The sequence below is a fragment of the Morone saxatilis genome, unplaced genomic scaffold (genome assembly GCF_004916995.1).
Source record: "Morone saxatilis isolate NCDOM2014 unplaced genomic scaffold, NCSU_SB_2.0 Contig16, whole genome shotgun sequence".
In the NCBI taxonomy this organism is placed as follows: domain Eukaryota; kingdom Metazoa; phylum Chordata; class Actinopteri; family Moronidae; genus Morone; species Morone saxatilis.
In genome coordinates, this window is record NW_023339718.1 from 10,308,199 (window position 1) to 10,320,560 (window position 12,362).

Consider the following 12,362-nt stretch of genomic DNA (forward strand, 5'->3'; position numbering starts at 1 on the left):
GGATCCAGCTTCGAAACCTCCGTGAATTTTCACTTTTTTGCTTTTCCTCAGTCCTTCTGCTAGGTTGGTTGCCGACAAGACATAATACTTTGCATCTGAGTCTGGTTTATATGCAGATCGCCATTCATCGAGGTCGTTTGCATTTTGACCATTTTATGGCTTAAAAATGGGGCATTTGTACAGGAAGGGAAACGTGGAAGCTGATTCAGTGCGCACACTTGGGTAAGGCACTCTGTGATTTTATAAAGCAAATTGCTTACAGGGTGTGCGCTTACGCAGGGGGTTTTATAAAGTCTGAATATTTTTTGGCGCACGCAAAACTTGGCTTTTGGCCGTTACGTACCTTTTAGTAACGATCCACGCACATAGTTTTATAAATGAGACCCCTGGGCTTTTTGTTTATCCCTACCTCCATGTGGGTCCACCCTGTAGACCGGGTCGTATTGTGGATACAGTGTGTTCTGAAGATGGAACTTGGTGTATTGTAGCACCCGCTCTATGACGTCTTCTATGTAGACAGCCTTCGGCATGTTTGTCGAGGTCATGATGTGAAGAGCCGTCAGACATGCGTCTGCTGACTTTGTGACTCTCTCCATTATCAGGTCTCTCCAGAGCTTCTCCTCATCTTCAGCATCATGGTCCTGAGGTTAGAAAGGAAATAACTAAAATAAATACAGAAATAAACCACTATCTGGAGGCGGAAGGTTTTTAAGTCAGTCTAGCAAAGAAATCTTTTGTAGCATTTTAACAATTAATGTTCTGCTTTTGCTGCCAGTGACAGTATCTTTTGATTTCTGCACATGGATAATGTTTGCATTTCCGCAGTTAGTTAAATATCACTGCAACAAATATTTAACACAGAAATAGGGAGGAAGGGAGCTCACATGGTTCATCAGGGTGGAGAGCTTGGACCCATCCTGGATATTCTTTTCCAGTATGTTTAGCAGCTTCACCAGCTTGTCTGATGGAATCTACAACAACAACAAAGATCATTATTTTACATTATTTAATTTGATCTGAAGCAGCATCACACTTCCACATCAGTCAAACTAAAGTCTAACCCCATACCCTGCTGGAGATGCCCATGGCCTTAATCTTGGCGGACTCGCTGCCCAGTTCATTCAACTGGTGTTTACCAAGCAGCAGTTCCTGAGGTATCTCATCATCATCTGCTGTTGGGGGGGGAAAAAACCCGTAACATTAGACAATATCACAATAAAATACAGCGAGGTTGCTGCATATCTATTTTCAAAATGGACTATAGTGGCAGTTTGAAAGCCAATCAACGCTGATATTTACCCATGGTAGTGAAATCCACATCTTCCAGATTCTCCAGTATGTTGTCAATGCTTGTTAAGAACCTCTTGAATGTGGAAGAGTCCATCAGCTCTTCTTGAGTCAGCTTGGGTTCATATGCTTTCCGTTTCTTCTGCTTTTCCTTTATCTTCATTTTTCTGGCAACTGGGTGAGAGAAATTTCATCTTAATTTTCGTTGTCATGTTTTCATTCTGTGTGCCAGATACCAAACACTGTCTCTTCATTATTTTAAGAATCTTTTTTCAGCTCTCTGGGTTTCAATTTCTCACATTAACCTGGCACTGACAAGTAAAAAATATATATATGCATTTCCTTGCCTTCTAGTCTGTCATACCATGTCATTTATCAATTTATTTTTCTGTATATGGACATCAGAACATTACTCCCCAATCTAATGGGGTATTAGATTTCACTGTGAAGGCCAAATAAAGACATTCTTTGCTCTTCTATCACTGTCACACACATATCAAAAGAAAGAGAAACATAATTCGAAATGGTGTGGCACACCACTTGAATACAGACCGTCACTTATGCTGGGTGGTGGTGAATCTTCCTCGGAGGAGTCTCTGTAGCGGCTCCCTGAGCCTCGTCGGCTGTCCCGGTGCCCACTTTTCCGATGTTCCCCTGAGCCACGACGCTCCCTTTCCTCAAAGTCCCAGGCTCTGTCTTTCTCTCGGCGCTGCCGCTTCCTTGCGGCTGTAGAGATTAGAAATAAAGAAATCAGGCACTAAAGTCTAAAAAAAACTGTTATATGAGAATAACACTAACAAAAAGTAATCTCAACAGGATTCCACTGTCAGCTCGTGACATTTTCAGAATATTTCACAAGTCAAATGATCAAACCTTGCATGAAGATTTGCAGCAGGAACTAACACGAATCCAATAATTTGACTCACACTCTCCATTTGCATCAAAGTCTTCATCCGAGCTGACCTCAGCATATTTGGGCTTCTCATTTACAGTGCTTCGTTTCCTCTTGTTCATCTTTACCCGTTCACACAGGGGCATGGTTGACTCAATCTCTGCCAGCAGCTCTGGGGGAAGCTCGTTCAGAACTGCTGGGTCCATGCCACCTGAAAATTGGACAAAAAAAGATTTTCAGGTTATGAACAAAAAGGCAATTCCATTTTTTTCTTTCATCTTCATGTAAGAACATAGTACACAGAGATAGAACATGCTGTAGTTAGTTGAATGAAAGGAGCAAAACTGCTTCTTGTTCTTACTTTTGCCAGATTTTCCTGACGAGATCCTGTTCTTTCCAGACTTGCTGTGCCGGATGATCCTCTGGATCTGGTCAATGGAGAGCTTTTTCACAAGGACTACAGGCTTGGGCCTCTTCTCAAAGTCCTTCACCAAACCTAGCCTCTCCAGTTTAACCTTAGGCTGGCCCCACACTTGACTTTCAGTTGACCCACTGCCATCCTTATCACGTTTGATCTGAAAAAAACAAAACAAAACAAAGGAGTCAGGAAAGCCCTCTGCGATTGTCGTGTTTGAAGTTCAAAGTTCAATAAATTTCACACTTTGAAGTTTTGGACAGAAAAACATGACCTTTGTTTACAGAAAAGAAAATAGGATAATAAAATGTAAACAATGGATCAAACTGATTGACATGAGATTAGATTTTGATGTTAGTTTCCAGTATAGTTTTCCAGACTTGAAGGAATGCTCCCCCCACCATTTTTCAAACATTATCTCCATATCTTAAATTGTGAGAGTAATGGTCAATGCATAGTGCACTGTCAACACTGCAGTGTTGGCAGCAACTCCTCCCAGCCACTAGGGGTGATGGGCCAAAACTGGAGATGCCGGTTGTGGACCTTTGCACTCGTCAACAAAGTAACACTTCAATGTTTCTCGGCAATATCAGCACGACAAAGTTTATGTCCAAGTACTGCACATCTAACAAGTACACAATACACTGCACAGACAGAAACTCTGGTTACACTAACAAGGACTTTATACCTCTCTTCTGCCTGTTGCTTTCTGTTGGTTCACCTCTGAGCTAGAAGCACTGGCTAAGCTAGTTGGCAAGTCATTAATATCTAAAAACGACTGATCAGCAGCGCAGCATAGACTGGTATCTCACTGGACAACGCTGCAGGTTTGTTCTGCTAAAGGCTGAAAATCTTACATTTGTGTATAACACATTGAGTATGTGATTCAATCCAATCCAGCACAGAAAAGTCAAACACCAATGCCACACTTTTTCACATCACAATGTCCTACACACTGATGACTAACAAACACTGACGATCAAAAATTTAACCAAAACTTGGCTCTGCTGAGAAGAATAGAGTGGAGCTCTCACAATAAATAAAGATTGTTATTGTGGTCCCATTCATTTGACCTATGCCAGTAACCTTGTAACCGATCAGTTGGACCTAACCCTGCAGAAGCTGCATAGCTGGTTTAGTCCTGCCAGGGTGACTCTTAACCATTTCTATGCAAACTTCAGCTTAACAAGACATAAATAGTAAACAGCCATGTTTTCAGTAGACAAGCTATTCATTACAGGTACACTATCAACTCTGATTGCAACAACTGGCAGTATAATCTAGGAGCATGTAACTGTAACTGCGTCACGGCAAGTGGCTGCGGGTTGCTTTTCTGAACAATGTCTTGCCAATAGATATTGTAAGCTTGACTGTCAAGGCAAAATTTGCTTTTTCAGTCCAATTGTTTGAGATGTCGGCAGCAAGTGCATTCATTAGATTTTTACCAACAGGCAACAGCTGAGAAACAGCAGTGGAGCATTTCTTTAAGTTATTTGCTTTTGTTTACATACAGGACAAAAAAAAACTTAAATTAAACAAAACAACAGGAACTACTTTTAACAAATGGTTAGGTGTAGGTTAATGTGTTAACGTAACTCTTTATGGCCACTCCCAGGAATAAACAAAAGGCTTACAAATGGGAAAATAAAATTGTAAACAAAAGTGAGCAGTGGTGAGATTGGTTTTGTGAGATTGCAGGCAGTGACAGCTGAATGATTGGTAGGTGGGTAGATATTTGGTTTGGGTCAACCCAGATCACCTTAGGGATCTGGAAGTTCTTCAGTGCACCACTATGGCCTCCCAGGAGATGAGCAGGGAAAGAATCTGGAAGTTTAGCACCAGAAGCAGAAGAAGCCGGTTTGGAACCATCTGGCCTATTGCTCCGACCAGGCTCTCCAGTGGAAGAAGCCCGATAGCCGGACCTATCTCGGTCACTTCGGCAGCGAGAGTCGGGGGAGCGTCTGTCTCGACCACCTGTCTCGCTCCGATGCCGCCTATCTCGGTCAGATTCTCGGTCCCTGTCACGTCCATGTTCCCCTCGGTTTGATGACTTTGGCATGTCTCCCCGTCTGTCTGAGGACTTCTCATCGTGTCGGTGCTTTGACGACTCCCGACCCTCTCTCCTGCTGTCATGTTTATCAACCCTGTTCTTGATGACTTCCGGTCGACCATCTGGTTTCAACCGCAAAGCCGTGTCAGAACCTTCCACTGCAGCCGGACCACTAGCTGGTTCTTCAGGCCAGCGTTGGGCCTCAAGGGCTGGAATAGGGGCAGCCAGACAGGGGTCGAGCTGGCCATCAGCTCGGCCTGCCTGCTGGAGGTCGATGCTCACCATGAGGGGAGGGCGGCTGGCACCGTTCCCAGCTGCAGTGGCCTCTTGTGGGGTCAGTTTGCCTGCATTGCCCCCTCCTGTTGATCCACTGCCTGGGGCACCCGTGGGACCACCTGGTCCTCCCGCACCTGGCTCCAAGGGGAAAGAGTCCTGTTTTCTCTTCTTCAGAGGCTTGTCTGTAAAGAGAGAGACATGAAGATAAAACTTGTAAAACCTCTTAAGTTGTACATTCCAAAATACGTCATAATACGTCATATTTAGAGTTATCCTACACACCTTTATCTTGAACCTCCTTTGAGCACTTCTCACTGGCCGCCTCTCGTTCTATCCTTTCAATTTCAGCGAGGGCATCCAGCTCTGCCTCGTCGTAAGGGGAACTGGGAGGCTGGAAACCACTGGCACCACCTGCTTGCTGGGAGAGCTGCTGCTGTTGCAGCCGGGCTCCTAGATTTTGTTGGAGAACAGGCACCTGCTGAAAGCCCAGTTCTGCCTCCATATTGTCAGAGTTCTGGTCCATGCCTGGCATTACCTCACCTGAGATATTAACAAAAAACACTTTTACAGGGTTGTACTTAATTAACAGGGCTGATGGTTTCCAGTACTTTCCAGAGTTCTGATGGACAAGATTTATTTTTCGTTCCTAAATGAGATATAAGCACAGCATACCTCTTTTAGTGTATTGGAGGTGGCGGAAACTGAGTAACAAAATTATGGGAATACAGCTAAGACTGAGATGATCAAAAAGCTTTACTTACCTGGGGTATCGGACTCATTTGACTTGACCCTGGATAGCTTAAGGGTGAGTTTTGTAGAGTCCTTGTTTGGAGAGCTTACGATGTCGTACATATCTTTCTCCTCTTTCACCGCTGGGGCTTTCTTCCTTTGCTGGAGCTGCTGTTTCTGGTCAGGTCCTCCTTCCCTTGGTGAGGGCGCATAAGGAGGTGGTGACTGCAGAATCAGCGGGGGACGAGAGCCCGCTGTGAGGAAGTAACACCAAATAGAGAAGGACGTTATTTTTTTAAAAGACACGTGAAAATAAAATGACATAGTACTATGATGAAAACCGACAGAGCTGCGTCTACAAAAGGCATTCCACTCTACTAATGTGCAATGCTATATAGGAAGACGGCCACTAAGACTGGAAAGAAAATCACTGTGGCCTTGTATCACTATTGAGGGATAATGACCTCAAATTATTCTGTTGCTGTGAAATTCAAATTATGAGTATTACAGAGCCGGAAGCAGCTGTTCCCTAAATGAAAAAAGGGTAGGCAGGGTGAATGCACTGTAGTGCCTCCTTTCTTCTTCCAGTGTCCTTACGTTTGGGCGTTCCTTCACTCCCTGCTGGGGAGCAGCCAGACTGTGGAGACCTCAGAGGGAAAGAAGGATTCCTCATGGTGGAGTCACCCTCCTGGACAACACACAGACAAGACAGGTGTAAGCTGCCAGGTATGAACTTTACACTGCAACTTCAACCAAAAATTTACTGGAGAAATAGCTTGACAACAGTTAAATTTTTGTTGCTAACGAAGCTCTTCTGAGGGATTACTGACTCCAGCCTGTGAGTACCTCTCCATTGTATTAACACAACTAATGGAAATAACTGGAATTTGACATAAATGCTCTCCCACAATTGAAAATCGTAATGCTGAGTATATTTTATACCAAACATTTCAGTAAAACCTCCTTACTATGTGCACATTATTCTGCATACCTATGTTTTCCCTAACTATCTCTCACTTTCTCATGTGCATCCTCCCTCGATGGGTGAAAAAAGCCAGTGAGATTCCACCTCAAACCCAATGTCAATGTTAATTGAAAATATAAATGGAAAATCCATTTCAAAATTATGTTTATTCTCTTTAGCATCTTTACTTCCTTAAATATTGTAATGTAATTCTGTCTCAATCTGGTTGTGCACAGTTGTCAATTGCACAATAGATATTTATCAATTTAGCAATGTTTTCCATTTGCATTGGTTGGGTAGTAAACATATCTCATGTCTTTCCAGTCGTACCTCATTGCTCAATCGGTGTACAATATTCAGGTAGTCCTCAGTGCCGTGTCTGTCTGAGTGGTGGTTGGCAGCGTTGGCCATCTGCCCCGATACTTTGCCCTCATGGATATTTCGTATGCCACCAGGAACCATGGGACTGGTCACAGACACTGCCAGATAAAAGAAGGAAGATGTTAATTTTATATAAAAATTGAATAATTAAACTGAAAAACACAAATACAACTAATATTAAGCTCAATTTATGACAAAAATAAAAAAAATAAATAAACAAATAAATAAGCTTATCAAACATTTACTGCACTGAAATTTCTTTTAGTAAATAAGTGAGTACTGACTGATAATATCAACCCTGGGCTAAAGTCATGAAATAGTCATATACTACTGAACACTGAATCAAATTATTTAATATTAAACTATTCTATTTCATTTTACCATATTTTATCCATTTCTTGCTTAAAGAGTTTTTTTATAGGTTCCCTGTTTTGAAGCATGGGACACTCTTATGTTTTATTCTGAAAATATTCTTGTTACTAGGGCCCGAGCAGCAAAGCATTTTTTATTCCCCAATGAATTACATATTTGGCTGCTGCAACATGCTTGGAAACTCATGAAATGTGGCACAAAAAAAGTGGTGGTGAAAATGAATGAATGATGTGGCTCTTGTAAGTGGGCGTGGCAAAATTACTTGACCACGCCCCCTAATAGCTGCCCCCGAGGCACGTTTTACTGATATGTATGAAATATGAAAAGCTGTACACACGTGTATTGTTCAAATTTGGACAGTGCAATCATCATCATTAAAAGTATTAGATTTCCATGACATTTCCACAGCACGTTCTACACAGGATCTGTTGTTTTATAACACAACCGCAGCACACCCTGACGTGCGGATCGTGAGGGCCCAATCCTCACTGTTGCAGCTTTCATTTTTATAATATATTCCGAAAATCCCTGGTTAAACATATAAACTATGTGAATCGCAACAAATATATTAAAACAATAAAGCAACGAGGCAACAGTGGAGGGATTTTACTGTGAAGAAATGGTAGAACAAAGGGACAAAAAATTTGTCCACATATTTGTCTACAAAACCACAGCTGCTAATCACATGCGACATGTGCTGAGGTCTTGCAATGAAAAATACAGATCGTCAGCCAGCTACACAGACAGACGCAAGAAAGCACTGATCCACATTTCGGACCTCTGTCTCCTCATACACGCACAAAAAACATGCAACACACAAACTCACACTCACCTTGTTGTATCTGTTGGTGTTGGTTATAGCTGGGTGGTTGTTGGTGGGGATACGGCTGTATGTAACCGGGGGCAGGGCTCTGAGGAGTGTATGGGCTCGGTACTGGACTGTTCTGCTGGCCCATATAACGACTACTTGAACCGGTCTGGGGTGACACAAACCGGCTGGACAAAGTAGAAGGAAGTTGCATGATTATTAGTCAACATAATAAGGTTGTATAACGTAAAGACAATATCTTTCTTTCAATTAATCTGATATATATTCATACAGTAATTCAGCCAAATTAGATAATAATATCAAATATTGTAATGCAACTGAGAAACACCAAACAGGAGAAAATATGTAAACAACAATTACACATAGAAGTGTATATAAATCAGCTCCTTTTTGCAGCCTGACTCACCTTGGTGGATTGGGAGAAATTGCAGCCGGCTGGAAGTTTGCAGACTGGGCAGGGCTATGCATGGAATTTTGGGTGATCTTGTACGGCGGTACCATTGGCTGCTGCATTACATCTGTTCAGAATGAAAATACGGCAAATATCAACACGAAGCTCATCTTTACGGCTGCATGCTTTCGTGACGTGACGTGCAACAGGTAAGCATCTCCGTACTTTTCTCCCTGAAGATGCCAGGGTTCCTGGTCAGCATGGTCTGCAACAGCAGTGGTGCATCTCCCTCTGGCTCATCGCTACCCAGGTTGTCCTTTAGCTCTCTGAAACCACACAAACAACAAGTTCAGTCACATAAAATGGTGAGAGCAAGTTGAGCACACTTTGTGGCAAAAACTAAAATCTAAAACATGCATGAATGCAAACATTTATTGATTGCATTATTTAAATGTACATTTGATTTATTTCATAAATATATAACCTATAATTCAGGGTTGTGAGATTTAACAGAAGGACAGCCATCCCTTTGATATTTTCTGCTGTATTAGGACTTATTTTGTGCCCCCAAATAAAAGTGACCTGACCATTAAAGTTAAATAGCAATTTTTAAACCATAATTTTAATACACAACATGTAGCTCTTGACTTTTTAATATGTAGTATTTGCATCTAGCAGATTTTCCCACAGGTAAAACATTAACATTTATTCCAGCTTCTAAGTGTTAAGTCTTCCATGTCTCCATCTCATTAAAAATGTATCTTTTTGCATTTCAATTAGTAAAGAAACCTAAGCAACATCTCCATCTGCATAAGTCAGTGGCATCCCTTATGTTATGTTATGTCAGACCCCAAGATCTAACACTGACAGCCCAACCACTTTCAGGCAAACCGGTTGCCTCAGATAGGGCCTGTCTCTCTCTTAAGGCTCAGGAGACAATTTTGCCATATAGACACTTTCATACTCACATGTGCTCTGTGGAGACCTGGTTGAGGCCATGGGCTAGCTGGGAGGCCAGATTCTCATCCCGACAGCCCAATAGGCAGGTAACTTCCTCTGCGATCCTTCCATTGTATAGGAGGCTCTTAGTGGTGGTGGCCGGGAGAGGGGAAGGGAGGGGCAGCTGGTTCAACACTGAGACGAAAAAGAGTGAAGACAGACAGGGTGAGCAACAAGCGTGACCAACACGGGACACAAAAGCAGAGAAAAAACAGAAACACAATTGTAAATTTACAATCTGTTCAGACAGCTTGGCATTTTACACTAGAACAGAAAACAGAAACAAAACTGTGAAACTGTGTTTCAAACACGGCTGTGTGTCACTCACAGTCTGTGAGGCTAGCGATCCCAGCAAGAGTGGTGATGGGAACATGAGGCATATCCCCATTCATGCTGAAGGTGAGGGTGGGGGAGTGTATTGATACACAGGTAGATCAGGGGGTCGATGGACGACACCCGTCCTCACATCTCCTGACACCTAGGTGAGAGGAAGGTTAGTCAGGGGGGAGAGAAAGACCAAAAACAGCATAAGTGATGGACAAGAGAAGGACCGAGAAAGAGGGCAAGACTTACAAGATTTACAAAATGAGTAAAAAGGAGGCAGAGAAAAGAGGATACAATGAAAGGAACAAAAACTGAAAATGAAACAAATAATCATGATTGTATTTAGACATGTGGAATCAAATGAACAGCGACTGTAGAAGCATTTGCCGTGTGTATGTCTGCCCTGACGCTGTTTTGAAAAGGAGAAGTGGTGTCTGCTGCATCATCTGTAAGCCACAAATAAATGTGTCTTATAAGATCTTGTCAATCAAGATAAACTGTCACGTTCTTTACTGTATAGTTAAGCAGGATCTCTCCCTTTTCGCTTGTATGTCTAGTATATCATTATCCGTGTATGTAACCGATCCATAAGGGGGAATCCTCAGTGCGCTCTGTTTGGGATGCAGGGACACAGCTTCAGGAATGTCACGCTCTTACTCAAAGAAATGTTCAACAGGTAGAAATGCACAGAGGACTAAATCCAGGCTTTACGATTCAATCACTAACTATTAGACCACGCTGCCATCGATGATAGTATGTTCTCTGACCGGTACATATTATGAGCAGCCAGAAATCAACAATGAATTAGGGGCGTGTGATTCCTGATACACCGTCCTCAGTGTACTGACTGGTGCTTATGAGTCACTTAAATGTCAAGTCAGATTACTTCGATTTTCCCTAATAGCAGATATGAAATATACACACACATCAGGGTGCTTACCAGAAAAACGGACAACGCTTTTAAAAGTTTGGCTCATGCGGTTTTGTGGAAAAAAGCAGGTCTGTACTCATGTATCATACAACAACAGTATGTAAATTTTTTGAATAACACACAGCTCCAGCGATAACGGACTAGTGAATAAACCTTGACATCCTGTAGGTGCTGTACTCTGTGTATTCCCATTTTCCCTCCAATTTTTATCAGACTAGATTTTGCTTATACACTTAACAGCGGCAGTACTGTGAAACTAAATAAGCAGTCAACTAATGTCAGTCTTTGTGTTACTACCATAGACGTGTATTCCCTTTAATTCATTTCAAAGCATAGGGCTCTTTGCTCACAGCTTATTATGACAGATTGGCACAAATTAGGGCCCTGAGTAGCACTTAATTTGTTTTAAATCCCTTTGCTTGTTAGGTGTCCTTGACCTCTGAAGAAAGACTGTACAGGAGGTCAAAGAAAGCGGAGGGAAAAGCCAACTGCAATTTTCTGAATATCTAAACGCAGCCCACGCTTCATGGACGAACCTGATTGCTACATGAAGCCCAAAGAAGGCCAGTGCAGGGCTCTCTTGTTGTCTACATTTCTCTCCATGACAACATTGTCAGCATGTGTTTACATATTACAGAAATCAAAATTGAATACACTGATTACATGCACTCGCCTCAACCCGTCCCTAACAACGCATTAACAAGTTGTCCTAATTAAGCTTAAACAGGCATCATTATTATTAATAATGGCATGTCAGTGAAATGACAAAATGACTCAAACCGTCGTAGAAATACCTTTTCGAAGAATTCTGTGCAGTCTCGGGTGGACTCACTGACATTTCAGATAAAAAGTCCTACTCCTTATATCTGTTGAAAGAGAACACGGCTCTGCATCAGACTTTGTGACGTAAAAACTACATTTTGCAGACAGAGTTGTGCCTACGGGAGTAAAACCAAAACAGTGCCAGCTAGAGCATCACAATACTCACCATCACGCATGCATTTCACATTTGCAACAACCAAGTCACCGCTGCTACACAATACAAACTCAGCATGCAACAGTATGCAGCAGGAAATCCTTTTGTTTTTGGTGACTTCCAACTAAATGTGTTCAGCAACTTGTGCTAAACACTGACACCACACGAATCTGTAAACACAACGGTGGCAACCAGACAGTCAGTGCGAGTCGATCACCGTAGCGGGGCAAACAGCAAATCTGCACAACACCGCACAGATCAACAGATGGATGGATGTAAACATTAACATTAGCTGGCCGTAGCGGTAGCATGCTCGGTCTGTGTGCTCTTCCTCGGTACGCAGGGGCTTGGCTGACAGCTGTGAGACTGACAGGCAGGAGGCAGCACAAAGGAACAGATGCACTGTGATGGTGGCGGCGGTAACGTTAGTGGGGGGCTGCATCCTCCAGCAGCCAGCAGCCACCGTACGCACTCTGCAAACTGCAGGGGAGCCATCAAACTGGATTTGTTGTGGTAGAAGAAGCAAAAAAAAAAAAAACAACAACA

At 42.6% G+C, this 12,362-nt stretch overlaps 1 protein-coding gene across 1 annotated transcript in view; it reads right to left on the reverse strand.

The window, feature by feature from the left end:
- Window positions 1–12,362, reverse strand: part of nipbla (NIPBL cohesin loading factor a) — a gene marked incomplete in the record, with an annotated part of 27,613 nt that overhangs the window by 13,167 nt on the left and 2,084 nt on the right. Inside the window, 18 exon segments of the mRNA XM_035658386.1 lie at window positions 410–641; window positions 885–971; window positions 1,069–1,172; window positions 1,300–1,461; window positions 1,840–2,013; window positions 2,214–2,390; window positions 2,541–2,754; window positions 4,354–5,102; window positions 5,203–5,460; window positions 5,682–5,903; window positions 6,247–6,337; window positions 6,944–7,092; window positions 8,199–8,362; window positions 8,602–8,713; window positions 8,812–8,912; window positions 9,555–9,720; window positions 9,914–10,063; window positions 11,635–11,706. Of these exon segments, the coding sequence (XP_035514279.1) occupies window positions 410–641; window positions 885–971; window positions 1,069–1,172; window positions 1,300–1,461; window positions 1,840–2,013; window positions 2,214–2,390; window positions 2,541–2,754; window positions 4,354–5,102; window positions 5,203–5,460; window positions 5,682–5,903; window positions 6,247–6,337; window positions 6,944–7,092; window positions 8,199–8,362; window positions 8,602–8,713; window positions 8,812–8,912; window positions 9,555–9,720; window positions 9,914–9,977 (3,226 nt within the window).